At 39.0% G+C, this 12,662-nt stretch overlaps 4 protein-coding genes across 10 annotated transcripts; 2 read left to right on the top strand and 2 right to left on the bottom strand.

The window, feature by feature from the left end:
- Positions 1-79: 79 nt before the first annotated feature.
- RpL26 (ribosomal protein L26) lies at positions 80-1,847 on the top strand. 2 transcript variants are annotated; one of them, XM_022814175.2, is made up of 3 exons: positions 80-226; positions 942-1,110; positions 1,519-1,847. In XM_022814175.2, exons 2-3 carry the CDS (start codon positions 949-951, stop codon positions 1,792-1,794), a joined length of 438 nt encoding a protein of 145 aa, XP_022669910.1. In that variant the 5' UTR covers positions 80-226; positions 942-948; the 3' UTR covers positions 1,795-1,847. The 2 variants fall into 2 exon arrangements, with proteins under 2 accessions (XP_022669910.1, XP_086831981.1); XM_086975855.1 differs by lacking the exon at positions 80-226 and adding an exon at positions 445-469.
- Positions 1,848-2,006: 159 nt separating this feature from the next.
- Positions 2,007-5,656, bottom strand: Vps24 (vacuolar protein sorting 24). 4 transcript variants are annotated; one of them, XR_015317828.1, is made up of 8 exons: positions 5,254-5,656; positions 4,713-4,773; positions 4,395-4,574; positions 4,080-4,219; positions 3,731-3,830; positions 3,188-3,485; positions 2,877-2,915; positions 2,007-2,385 (listed from the first exon to the last, which is right to left on the bottom strand). XR_015317828.1 is itself a non-coding variant. In XM_086975846.1 (6 exons), exons 1-6 carry the CDS (start codon positions 5,290-5,292, stop codon positions 3,367-3,369), a joined length of 639 nt encoding a protein of 212 aa, XP_086831972.1. In that variant the 5' UTR covers positions 5,293-5,656; the 3' UTR covers positions 3,146-3,366. The 4 variants fall into 4 exon arrangements, 1 of the variants encoding a protein (XP_086831972.1); XR_015317827.1 differs by having other exon boundaries at positions 2,007-2,915; XR_015317829.1 differs by lacking the exon at positions 5,254-5,656 and having other exon boundaries at positions 2,007-2,915; positions 4,670-4,773.
- A 169-nt stretch (positions 5,657-5,825) lies between these two features.
- Positions 5,826-8,092, top strand: Tim17b (Translocase of the inner mitochondrial membrane 17b). Its single transcript, XM_022814174.2, has 3 exons — positions 5,826-6,226; positions 7,099-7,266; positions 7,712-8,092. The coding sequence occupies exons 1-3, from the start codon at positions 6,040-6,042 to the stop codon at positions 7,837-7,839; spliced, it is 483 nt and encodes a 160-aa protein (XP_022669909.1). The 5' UTR covers positions 5,826-6,039; the 3' UTR covers positions 7,840-8,092.
- On the bottom strand, positions 7,354-12,655 carry Nprl3 (GATOR complex protein Nprl3). Of its 3 annotated transcripts, none has more exons than XM_022814165.2 (5): positions 12,214-12,655; positions 10,925-11,033; positions 10,647-10,746; positions 9,883-10,236; positions 7,354-9,487 (listed from the first exon to the last, which is right to left on the bottom strand). In XM_022814165.2, exons 2-5 carry the CDS (start codon positions 11,031-11,033, stop codon positions 8,305-8,307), a joined length of 1,746 nt encoding a protein of 581 aa, XP_022669900.1. In that variant the 5' UTR covers positions 12,214-12,655; the 3' UTR covers positions 7,354-8,304. The 3 variants fall into 3 exon arrangements, with proteins under 3 accessions (XP_022669900.1, XP_086831968.1, XP_086831969.1); XM_086975842.1 differs by lacking the exon at positions 12,214-12,655 and adding an exon at positions 12,089-12,207; XM_086975843.1 differs by lacking the exon at positions 12,214-12,655 and adding an exon at positions 11,903-11,924.
- Positions 12,656-12,662: the final 7 nt, after the last annotated feature.

Below are 12,662 nucleotides of genomic sequence, written 5' to 3'. Positions count from 1 at the left end.
CGCAACATTTGGAAGTTGCTTAGTAAATTTTCGTTCTCTATGTGTATTTGGAAAAGAAATATTTGTGGTTGGTTAGCACACGTTAGTGGTTAGCAATACATTTGCTTAGAGCAATTGAGTCTGAACTAAAAATAAATTCGGCTTGAAGTGTCTTCTGCTTACCGAAACGGCTCGATGTTTATTTACTGTTTGAGAGGTCTTTTTCCAGTGGCCATCTTGCTGTGAGGTTGGTTTCTCTTAAATTTGTGCAGTTTAATCCGTAGAAATCAATAAAATTGACGGCACTCAGACACTATTACGTGTTTGAGTGAAGCTATAGTTATTCATTTCTCACGAGAAAGTTCGTGTCAAGTCATGGTGCTATGTTACAGTTCTACAAAAAATGGTGTTCCACACCACTATGCTAGTATCCGTTGAATCCAGACACGTTTGGGTATTAGGAGCTATATTGAGTTGGCCACGTTTACCGGTTAATTTGTTTTATATCTCATTAATAATTTAAGTATTACTAATTACTTGTAGTTATCAAAGGAAATGTCACATTCAAATGGCTCCTTGGTGTTAGCAGACTTCTATAAATTTTCGCATAGCACTCGAATTCACGTGTACCTTAAGATACCGTGTTGTGGTCGGTTCGACTGTCGTATGCCTTATAGAATGATGGTGTACATAAGAGAAGGATTCAGTGTGAATGTGCTTTATAGATTTCGCCGTTAACATCTTTTAGTTCGGACAAAAGAAGGCTGCTGTTGGATACAATGTTTGACTAGTGCAATATTTAAGATAATTTCTTTTTTTCGTTTTGAACGACTGAACGTCTCGTTTGAACGATGAAACGTTTGATTTTAAGCTTCAATATTTAACATTGGTCCTCGCAGGATAATTTCTGCGCATCAACTTGATTACTTACTTGTCATTCTCTCTCTATTCGACTATTACAGCTCGAAAATGAAGAGAAACCAGTTTGTGTCTTCTTCACGACGGGTGGCCCGCAGGCGCCACTTCAACGCGCCATCGCACATTCGCTGGAGGATCATGTCCGCGACTCTCTCAAAGGACCTCCGTCAGAAGTACAATGTTCGCTCGATGCCTATCCGTAAGGATGATGAAGTACGTACCATCGTTTTAGCCTAGGATAGTGTATTTTTGAGACAAGTTGCTTCTTTTGTGGTTATGAGCAGGGTAATTATATATGTATGTACTTTTTCGATGTTCGAAAATGGCGGAAGTGACTTATTACAAATTTCTGAATTCGTCCTCGATGTTCTTTGTCACGAACTAAAATGTTGTTAAAGTGCGTGTCGTGTTTGAGGTCGTACCTACATCAGTCAGACACGATTGTGGCAATGTTCAAGGCAGCACTGGACCAAAAACTCACAGCATTTATTCAGATGTTATTGTTAATAACCTATTCCCTAATTCAACATCGACAGTAAAACACAACCGAATTGTAATGTAACAATTTCATGTGCTTTAAAGTTTGTGGATTTTTTTCATTTACTTACTATCTGTCAACAGGTTCAAATAATGCGTGGGCACCACAAGGGCCAACAAGTTGGTAAAGTGGTGCAGGTGTATCGCAGACGATATTGTATATACATCGAGCGTATCCAGCGAGAAAAGGCCGACGGCAACTCCGTGTACGTGCCCATCCACCCGTCAAATGTCCAAATTGTTAAACTAAAGCTTGATAAGGACAGGAAGAGCCTACTTGAACGTAAGGCTAAGGGCCGCCTGGCTGCGTCGGACAAAGGCAAGCACTCCGAAGAAAGTGTCAAAATGGACACCGCTTAAACGTTGGACGTCAATAAAAACCAAGAGTTTATTGTGACGTGAACGTCGGCAAATTTTTGTGTTTTTATTATAAAGCAGCGACGAGAAACTCAATAAAGCGTGTCCATGTTTGTTTATGCTGGGAATATCCTAGAGTCGTTTGACATCTAGTGAAAATATTCGTTTTTATGAGAAGAATAAATATTGGTACCGCAAGTGTAAGACCCAGTATGTGTCGCTAAGTTACAGGTCGTATCACCGATTTATTAGAATTCTCGTAAAAACTATAACAGATTCCATGTAGGGTTGCTTTGGCAAACCACATTAGATAGATACAGCAAAATGTCCTATGAGAAAGCGGATGACAGGATCTGTGCCAGGGATAGGCCAGCTTCAGCTAAGCTCTACTGGTTCAAATCAAATATGCAACACGCTGGCAGTCGAAGTTCCATATACAGTTTGCAGAAAAAAACACTACGCGTTCAATATAAAAATAACTTTCATGTTAAACGTGTACGTGTTCCATAAGTGCGTAGGACATGCATAAAAGGTGTAGCAATCGACAGAAGCAAACGATATTCTTAATTTGAGTTCGACGTGATGAGTGCCTACCTGGAGGAAAATATGCAAACGACATATAGACCGAAACCTTAAGTGAAGCGTCAGGTTTGGTAAAGAAATAGTTTAAAAAGGTAAGGCACGGATGAGCGGAAACTGCTTGAGCATCTCCTGGTCGCGTCAAGCAACGAGTTATAAATTAAAACCCTACATAAAGAGCCGCAGTTAAAAACAGGTAATGGAAAAACTAGTTTGAAAAAACACTATGATTATTCTTCATTATCAACGATTACATTAGAAATTATCTCATTAAAAGGCAGAAATCGATGTACATCGCAAATCAAGAAGTGAGTTACCCCAATTATCTGTGATGTAGCTTCCAAAACTCCCATCAGGAGCTTGACCAATGATGCAAAGATTCTAATCAGTTAGACAAACTTGCTTAGTTTAGGATCTTGGGATAACATTACACTAAAATAACTTAAAAAACAATAAAAGACAACTTGTGCCATGCTCAAAAATATGAAAAGCAGAAGCAACCAAACCGTATGCTTTGCAACCATCCTCGGCGTACTATATCCCCTCTGCAACGAGACAGAAAGAGAAGACAATTTAACAACCGGACGCCCTGTTTATAAGGGTCGACCTTCTTATGTCCAACCACCTCACACAAATGTAATTATGTTCAGTCCTACAAGAATGCTTTTAGTTAAATACAGTATCATTATTTTAAAATACGCCTAATGTAATTTGGAATGGAATAATGATAGTAGTAATAACAAAACAAAGCATGATAAATGATAATCAAATTAAATAGTCTGCTTAATAGTAATTTATTTATTCCCGTAATATGCACCTTTTTACAGTTAAACATTAGCGGTCTTCTTCATCGTTGTATTCAATGCTTCAATGCTGTATACCAAACACGTTGGTCCTAGTGTAAGGAAAATAAGATACAACTCTTTAAAAGTAAACACACTTGCAAAGCTCGTCAAACACAAAGTTGGCGTGCAGGGGCACAACGCCTTGAAAACCCTAGCTCTTCAGAGCTTGAAAACGCTCTCCAAGCGCTGCGAGATCCTCTTCCTCCTTTGAAGAACTGGCAGGCTCTTCTAAATTTCCGTGAACCGCGGCTGGAGCCGTGTCTAAAGCTCCTGTGAATGAAACGTAAGCCAAGACAAAATCGAGCCTCAATTAATTGACGAAAAAGTATGGTAAAAAAAAGGCATTCTTGAGAGATGGTTTTACTAACTCGTGATAAATTAACATAAAGAATTACGCCTTGTCCATGGTCATGTAGTTGGTTGCCAGATTATATGAATAGCGTTATAGTATCGAAACGAAAATACCAAAGGGCGAGTGTTTGGTTGCCCTATAACTATTCACGCCGCACACTTGCCTGCGGTAACTTCAAATATGACTTTGTCAATTTCCTCCTGGGCCTCTGCCTCCATTTCCTCATTGTTATCAAGTGTTTCATCTAATGTGTCTTGCATTATCTGCAACAAAGATAAGCGGTCAGTTTGTAAGATAAGAGTCTGAGAAACAAGATGAGATGCAAGATATGGTTAAGTATAATTGAAGCTTAAAAAAGGTACTTTAATACTCTCGAAGCAAGCATATGCCGGAAGAAATCATAGATCAGCCGGACTACTACACTACTTTGAAAGGCATAATAAAAAGTTAGTCATTTAAATTAATTTCATTTTTAAATTTAAACTATTATGTTTCGTAAGTGTCCATCGTACCTCTTCAATGATGCCAGCTTTCATCATTTCCTTCGAGAGTTCTTGCATCGTCTGTGCAACTTCGGGAACTTTCACTAGCGACTGCATGGACTTCATCACATCCGTGCTCTTCTGCAGCGATCCAGCAACACGAAGGGTAGCTAGAAATATCAACAATGAAAAGATATTATTACGCGTTCAGAACTCGATTAGCTAACCGATTTGCGTGACATGTATTTGAAAAATTCCAAAGATTTACTGCAATGTTGGTACCGGTGGAGAACAGATCTACCGTCTAGAATAAATTTAAATACGCAACCGAGGTCACGCTCTTACCGAGCTGATGGTTGATGCCCATGATCACTGAGTTGATTTGTGTTTTCGAAACATGTATTCGAGCAATGGCTTTGCGCGATCGGACCACTTCTCTTGCTAGAATATTGCAAACATCTCTATCGCCCTTTTTTGCAGCCTCCTTGAGACTTTTCTTGATCTTTTCCTCCTCGCGTTGAATATCTACAAGAAACATAATAGAAAATCAATTGGCGCTCAATCGATGTAAGAGTAAACGATGTCACGTAAAAAGTCAACTGAGAACCTCAAACACGTACGATTATGCATATATCACAAGATCCATGCAAAATATAACCATACTTCGAATCTGCCGATCGAGTTGGTATGTCTCCTTCCGTAGCTTCGAAATCCATTCTCGTACCTATAGAAAAATAGAAAAGAAAATTATACAGTTAACGAAACTGCAGATATCACTTGTGAGTAAACTTTTTCTTAGTTTCTAATGATTTAAGGACGGCTAACAAGACCTGAAACAAAAATAACAGAAATTTTTACACATTCTATAACCTTTTTATCTTGCAGTTGTGTATAGTTGCAACTCACCTGAAATATGTTTCTTTATTGCTCAATCACATTTTCCTCTGTCATAGATTTTTGCAAAATATAACATGAACAACGTAATGATTCTTTCTGCGCTTGCATTAGAACTGAACGTTTTTTACTGATATACTAAAATGGAGTCACACATCTACAATAATTGAATTTAACATTACGAAAGTTGATTATTAAATAATGTCTTTACCAGCTGGAAAACACTTCGTCCCAAGAGCAACTCAGGCTAGCTGTAAAATTATAAAGAAATAAATATGTACTCATTATAGATGTTGTTAGTATCACTTACCTGATCTTTAGGTGTTTTATCCTTTCCAAACAGACCCATTGTTTGTCAAGTATCGAGTGTGTTTAACAACCAACCAAGTTTTCCCAGCAGCACTCGTATCCACGCTGTGTGCGAGCTTGCGCAATAGTCGCACAAAAATTAAACAGATATCACAGTTTCGCATCACATCGAATCGGATATGTTGACTAATACCAGATTTTCAATCAAACGAAAAATTTTATGATTGATTCGTCCGTAGCTCGTGACACCCTTTCTCCATCCATTCTACCCCGTTCGAAACAACAATAATATCTTCTCTCTCTGTTGCTTATTTGACAGGAAACTGGTGCTTGTAATATCTACCTTTCTACATAATGAAAATTTTTCTAATCTAAATTTTTCTAAGAGATGGATGTTCTGTATCGAAACATGTTAATAAGTAATTATACCGTTAGTTTCCCTTACGGAAAAATTTCTAAAAAATGTTAAGACCTAGTGCTAGAAGAATCATCTATGGTGTAACGTGTTGATCAAGAAGCTGTCTGGGATTACTTGAAAGATAAATCAGACACACAAACGTTTTGAGAACGCAGCCTCCTCGTGCAGTATTCCGAGTTCACGAGGAACATTGGAGAGAAGTCGTGTATTTTTTATCATATCTCCTGTCCATAAACTATGCTTGTTACGTAGTGGAAAGAAAATTTATTCTCAGTGTGATCGTTTTCGTGTGGTGACCACTCGTGTAATCAACGGCTCTATAGCCTGCCAAAAAAACAGGCTAAGCGGTAATATAACATATATCTCGAAATGGATGAGTACACGCGCGAACCATGCCCCTGGCGCATCGTGGACGACGCTGGAGGCGCCTTTTCGATGGGTCTCATTGGTGGTGGAATTTTCCACTCTATCAAAGGTTATCGCAATGCTCCAACAGGATTTAGCCGACGGTTAGCTGGATCCCTAACGGCTATCAAAACTCGCGCACCCTTTACCGGTAGGTGAACTCAATATCAGACTGTAAAAGATGTTGAAATAGAGCCTAGAATCGAGAACGGAAGATGAAGTAGTTCATTAGCAGCGGTGGCAACAGTTCCGTTACTAAGCAAACCTTATAGAAAGTCACATTTTAGTGAACTGTGCCTGTGACTGATCTTCCCTTGGGTTCACCTCAGCTTTCGGAGGACGGTTCCTCGGGACACTCCACCAGCAATGATTTTCCGGTACCTAGCACCGTCTGCGGAGGGCCTCCTTGCTACCTGAAGTCAGTAAGGCATAATGAGGAATTTAAATTAAAAAATATAAGGACTCTAATACCTAAGTTTGCGAAGGTCTAAAAATGGTTTATTGACCGAAACTTCTGTAGTTGCTCTTTTTGTATGTATGCAGTTGCCTCCAGGTTACCAAAATGTTTTTATAGGAAAACAAGTGCTCTGTTAAACAATAACTGTACTATAGATTGATGTCATTACTTCGAAATATTGGCTTTCCTTTCTATTTAGTAATACACTTTAGTTGACGGTGGGCCCGGAGAAGTCACTCACAAGTTTTCAAGAAAGCATCATTGTATAACAAAATTTGTGAGCGTATTTACTGCTAATCTTTAACGAAACTTGTGGATGCAGAAAATCTGTATTTGAGTGCAAAACTATTAAATGGACTTCAAACCTAAGACCCTTATAAAGAATATGTGCGGAAGAATATTATTTCCGATAGTTATCCTTTAGTTACCGGAAATGTAGTCAAAAAGGTAGTTTACCGGTCTTTGTCTCCTTGTACCTATCTCAACCAAATTTATATTTGGCTGAGTTTTATAACAGCTAAGAGGCCACTTATATTAACGTGTGTTTCTATTGTCTGTTTTTATAGGTGGTCAATTTGCTATGTGGGGCGGGGTGTTCTCAACAATCGATTGTTCATTGGCGCATATTAGGAAGAAAGAAGACCCATGGAATTCGATTGCGTCTGGAGCAATTACAGGTGGTATCCTCGCTGTCAGACAAGGAACAGGAACAATGGTGGGATCAGCTATTATTGGTAAGGCTAGTTGTCAACATCAGAATAACCAGCCCAAACTTTGGATCAAACGTAGTTTTACTAAATAGGTAGCGAGTAAGCAATAAATTAACAATGAGGAAATGAAATTTATTGGAGTAAGCTACTAAAAAAAGTAACAGCAGACAATACACATTCATACCAATTCAATGCAAATTCACTGTAGTGGAAACTGATTTAAGCAAACGACATTAATTAAAAGCTGCAACTTCTATAACATCCAGAAACATGTTTCGATGCACGCCTAGCTGTAGTACCGAAAGAACGGTGCGCTCGTTAACACATTGTTACAATTTTAACTAAACTTTCGCCGGACATTTTAAAAACAGTGAACTGATACACACTCTTGGCAAGACAAATTATATCAAGTAATTGTTGCTTCGACTTCATGCTAGTAAAGTGTTGACTGAATACCGTTACTTTTCAGGTGGTATTCTTTTGTCGCTAATTGAAGGTGCGGGAATCCTGTTCACACGTATGCAATCGGAACAGTTCAAACCCATTTCCCCATTAGACATGCCTCTAGAGGGTAGTAGCGAATCGGCAAACGCATAATGACGTTGTGTAATTCGTAGACGCATAGTTGTCGAACGATGTAAATGTGCTTTTAGCTTATGTTAAATATATTGAGGAATATCGACAAAGTCTAGGAGAAATGTCACCGAAGGCGTTGTTGTAGCGAATACTGTATATCTGTTATTCGCTTACACTATAAATGCGCTATAAGACTGCTCGAAGAGAAAGACAGACTGCTCGAAGAGAAAGACGAAAATAAAAATAATTTTATATATATATATACATAAGAAAAGTAGTGTTATATTTATTTAACATCAACTTTTATCTGTCATGTGTTACTACACACTGCGTTGGATGCTTTGAGTACCTTTGAAGGAAGTTAGTAGGAACCTGATTCAGATCATGGCAATATTACGGTTTGAGTGCAATAACGATATGCTAATTGACTATTCGAAAGTAAATAACTTCAATACGCATTTAATAGCGTTTTTTTTGTTGAATGGGTCATCGATAGAAAATATCAAATGCTGGATCAGCGTGCTCCACCGTAACGAGGACATCTTGAAACTTTTCCAGAAGCGCCATGAGTCTTGTTCGAGTTACATTTACACAGTATATCATATGCTCGATATGATTTTTGCCATCAAAAAAGGGTAATAATTTAAAGAACAAGGCCTGATCTTGCGGATCCTTAAACACTGGTAAATCTTCGATGAGTTTTCGTTGTTTGGGCTTCATAATCCGCCAGATTTGCGGCGTCTCTGATCCGTCGTCAGGAATCTGTTCATCTTCGATTGCAGTTTTTACAGAGTTCTCCCTAAAGTCGCTAGTTGAACCAGATGTAGGCCAATTCAATGTGTTTTCTGTTGAGTCGTCGGGCAGAACAAGATATACGTAAAGGTGGACCTGCATCAGTATTCGTTTCTGCAGCGACCACACAACGATATCTTGAAGCGTTTGCAAGTGGGAGGGTTCGTGAAGCTGAGGATTGTACAGGTGTGAAAGACTCGTCGGCAAAGAGAATTCTGCTAGCATAGAGGCTAGCGACATTTGTGGGAACTTGTTCGAAAACTCAGTTACGAGTGGATGCTGCAGCTTAGTAGGCGCATTTGGTGCGACGACGTAACGATTTGTTGGCTTAACAGGAAAAATCACGATGGCGTGCGCAAAATACACCAGTGGGAAAGCCATTTCTAGAACGGTATCGAGAAATATGTCGGTATCATACCCTAGCTCGATCATGTTTTTTGTAGCCGATGCGCACTTTATAAGACGTTCGAGAGCCCGTCGATATTCGCTTGACAATTGTTTGAGTAGCTCTTCGGGGGTCACAACAAGAAGTAATGCATGGTATGGCTTAATATGTTGCGAGATTTGGTCCATACACTTACGAAGCACGTCCGTGTGAGCTGACGTCGATGACGCATTCAATTTATGGGTTTTATGCACGACACAAAATGGCATGAGATTTTTGTTGTTAATTTTTAGGTACAGCGCTCCAGAATTGCACAACCCGATGAAAGCTTGTTGCAGCATGCGAGCTAGGTCGCTTTCCTGAAGAATGCGAGCGAATGGACTCGGTCGGGAAATTTCACCTTCAGAAGTGTCTGATTCATTTCCATCATTATCATGAATTTGGATCATAATACTGCATTGCTGCGTGAAATACCGTGACGTGGCTTCTTCCCTGCAAAAAAATAAACAGAAATTGTAAATTTAAGTAAAAAATAAATCACCAGAATGATATTAGAAAACATCCCGTTTCACAAACCTATGTTCCGTGTTTCACAGAGTAGATCCACTTCATCCTTTAAGCAAAAAGATTATATTAGAGAGTACACAATGAAAATGCAAAATAATTACGTTTAAATAAAAGAAAGAGTGGACGGCATTTGAGAGTTTTGTGCTGTTGCCTTAAGAAACTTACTCAACAATTTCGTCTATCAGCCGAATGTCTCATATTTCTAACCAAATAATCTCGTCAGTTTTATGCAGATGCACTGCGGCATGCGCCTTAGCAGCAGTGACAAAAATTAATATTTTAAATTTAAGAGAACACTTTTTGCAGAGTCCAATGTTTACTTGCACACTGAAGTGGCTATTTTTCGGCTCAAGTCATGGTATTGTTGTACGATTTCATGGCTCGCTTGCGCTTTGAGTGCAAAAACAGCGTTGAGCATTTGCGTAGGTGGCTCTTGCCCATCGACGTTCCCATGGCGAACAGCCCCACTAACCCCCTGCGAGTCGACTGGAGCTGTCTGCCGGGTACCTCCGGTTCCAGGACCCGCTGGCCCATGTCGGGGCCCGCCACCATCCGTTTGTTGAACCATGATAGGATGGCCCACAAAGCGTACATTGTTCACCTTCAGTTCAAACTTCTCGTTGCATAGACCCTGGGGACAGGCAAACAGGTTCGAGATCTGTTCATCTGAGATCCTGAAATTCCGTACATTTATCCCATAAGTATGGCTTTAGGATAATCCATTCTAACCTACTTACGAACCACCTATGGTAAATATAACAAGAGAAGTTTTCTTGTAATTTACCATTTAGTTGACATGAACGTTACTGAGCCTTTTTACGAAGACACTAGTTTCCTGATATTCACATTCGTCACTGTGGGATAAATGTAAGTTCTCGAATTCCCATGAAAGAGCGAGGATGAGAATTTATTGGAAGCTTGAGAACTCAATTCGTTGTTGCTCATGATCGTATCAATAACAATAACCAAGATCCAGGAATGAGAGTATTCTAGCTTGGCGCTGGATGCAGTACGCATTCGAACTTATTTTAACGAAAATCCTTGGCTTCGTGAAAGAAATCGGGCGGAAACTCAATCTACTTACTTAACGTAGTTTCCCTCAAAGACGTCTCCTGTCCACGCCGAACGCGAATGGAATAAATTTTCATCGCTATCCTCAATCGCATATGGGTTTCTTGGGCCAACTGAAATAATCGTTTATTCTAATAATAGGTTAGCTATGAGAAGAAATATCGCTTTCACAATTCATGTAACATAGGATTTGGGTAAAGCCGCAACCTGAATGGAACGAAGGCTTTAAGATCGCCTGGTAAAATGAATAAAACGAGAGCAGTTTTCTAGTATTTGGTAAGCAAAACATACCATCTGATCTTGGGTCTTTAGCAGGCTGAAAAGGATACTTGAAGAGAAGCCGAGACCCATTGGCATCTCGGCGGACAAGGAATACTCCAAGTGGCGAAAGATCATCCATCTAAAATGTAGGAAGCCATAGTTATTTGATACATCATAGAAATTAAACTGTGCGTAAAAAGGCTTATTATAAAGTTCTTTTATACGGCTTTACTATAAGACGCTTTAAAAGTTAAGAAAAAAACTGCGCCCACGTTATTTAGCTAGCTTTCACCATACACTTGCAGACATTTTGAAATATTACGATTTCTGTCATCCCGGAAACCACAGCAAATGCGTTTTGCTACCTTTATGTTATTGTCATCTAATTTAAAGCTTCGGAAAACACTGTAGTTATTACATGCATATTATAAAAATTTATATTTGATGCTACCTCTTATAGAAAAAGTATTACCCTGATATATTACGCTATGAAGTTAATACCTTCATACAATTAGACAGATTGGTATCCAAACACAATTCAAAGCGCAACAAATAATATTTCGGTAAACATTTCGTAATGCACATAGAAAATATTCCCCTAGGCATTCTTTCCAGACAAAAAATCCTTGGTTTAACTTAGTTACCTTATGGCTCTGTCGTCAATTTCTATTCTTTACGCTTTAGACACATTTCTAAGTAGAGATATTCATTCACAATGGAATGTGGTTAACTTCATACAAGAGCCCACTAGCTGCAATTATACGCGCATATTTTGAATATACATACATAGATGTGTGTATATTAATGTGTATAGCGAAACATTTTTTAATTTTAAGCGACCATATCGGTCACATGAGTGTTCCTGGACATATTCACTGGACACGCACATATACAATATTAGTTGTAATGGTTAGCAGCAGTTACTAGAGCTGATTAAAAGGCGTTCCTAACAGCACTTTTTTTTATTTAGTAGTGAATTAAATGCTTTTCGCGGTATCATTCACTCACTAAAGCATTCCTGAGAGTTATATTTATAACATAAAATATCCATGGTGACAGTTTGTAAGCGCATCAATTGTTTTTTCTCTTTCAGCAACTGACTCAACATGCTACATGATGCCAGTACTTAAGTCAATCGTATCCACCTTAATTAAAGGCAGACAGCCTTATTTAACTGTATTACAACTGCTTTACCACTTCAAATTGCGTCCATCATAAAAACGATATGGTGTACCTCTGCTCTTTGGTACTATCTATCTGTAGTTGACCATTACACTAACTGACCGCCTAGGTACGGGAGTGTAAAGCTCCATACTAACCGTCACTGAGCGCGCCTATCTACAGCAGCAGGAGTTTGACTTGATTCTCAACGACAGCTGACTCAGCAGCGGCTGTCGTGGTATGTCGCTACTGCGGGTACTGCAATAATAAGTGATATTGTTGCTCTCTTCTGGGAAGATAAATTAAAATGTCCGCAGCTTATGTCTGATTGCCGGAACCGCTCTAGCGGAACGTTGAAGTTCCCGCTTACTAACAGGCTGCCGCAATATTTCATCACTTAGATACACGCACAATCAAAATAATATACAAATAATAACACAATATAACTTTCTTGTCAATAGAGAAAAAACGGACAGAAAGTTTGGTGTAGTGCTCCGTGTATCGGCCATTAGTCAAGTCTCTTTAAAAATATTTTTTGTCCAGTTGACAACCTGTAGCTAGAAAATATACACGGTATCAACAAGGAAACCGAACTCAGAATCACCAG

Source organism: Varroa destructor, unplaced genomic scaffold (assembly GCF_002443255.2).
Source record: "Varroa destructor unplaced genomic scaffold, Vdes_3.0 BEIS01000007.1, whole genome shotgun sequence".
NCBI classification, from domain to species: Eukaryota; Metazoa; Arthropoda; class Arachnida; order Mesostigmata; family Varroidae; genus Varroa; species Varroa destructor.
This window is presented reverse-complemented; position numbering and strand designations above follow the sequence as displayed.

What these genes read in the sequence shown, in the direction of transcription:
- RpL26 (XM_022814175.2), top strand. Translation starts at nt 949, where the DNA reads ATGAAGAGAAACCAGTTTGTGTCTTCTTCACGACGGGTGGCCCGCAGG. An exon ending in CTATCCGTAAGGATGATGAA is followed by an intron (nt 1,111 to 1,518) that starts GTACGTACCATC and finishes ATCTGTCAACAG; the next exon opens with GTTCAAATAATGCGTGGGCA.
- Vps24 (XM_086975846.1), bottom strand. Translation starts at nt 5,292, where the DNA reads ATGGGTCTGTTTGGAAAGGATAAAACACCTAAAGATCAG. An exon ending in ACTCGATCGGCAGATTCGAA is followed by an intron (nt 4,575 to 4,712) that starts GTATGGTTATAT and finishes TGTTTCTTGTAG; the next exon opens with ATATTCAACGCGAGGAGGAA. An exon ending in GGGCATCAACCATCAGCTCG is followed by an intron (nt 4,220 to 4,394) that starts GTAAGAGCGTGA and finishes TGATATTTCTAG; the next exon opens with CTACCCTTCGTGTTGCTGGA.
- Tim17b (XM_022814174.2), top strand. Translation starts at nt 6,040, where the DNA reads ATGGATGAGTACACGCGCGAACCATGCCCCTGGCGCATCGTGGACGAC. An exon ending in AACTCGCGCACCCTTTACCG is followed by an intron (nt 6,227 to 7,098) that starts GTAGGTGAACTC and finishes CTGTTTTTATAG; the next exon opens with GTGGTCAATTTGCTATGTGG. An exon ending in GGTGGGATCAGCTATTATTG is followed by an intron (nt 7,267 to 7,711) that starts GTAAGGCTAGTT and finishes GTTACTTTTCAG; the next exon opens with GTGGTATTCTTTTGTCGCTA.
- Nprl3 (XM_022814165.2), bottom strand. Translation starts at nt 11,033, where the DNA reads ATGGATGATCTTTCGCCACTTGGAGTATTCCTTGTCCGCCGAGATGCC. An exon ending in TAAAGACCCAAGATCAGATG is followed by an intron (nt 10,747 to 10,924) that starts GTATGTTTTGCT and finishes CGATTATTTCAG; the next exon opens with TTGGCCCAAGAAACCCATAT. An exon ending in TTTGAGGGAAACTACGTTAA is followed by an intron (nt 10,237 to 10,646) that starts GTAAGTAGATTG and finishes ACGGAATTTCAG; the next exon opens with GATCTCAGATGAACAGATCT.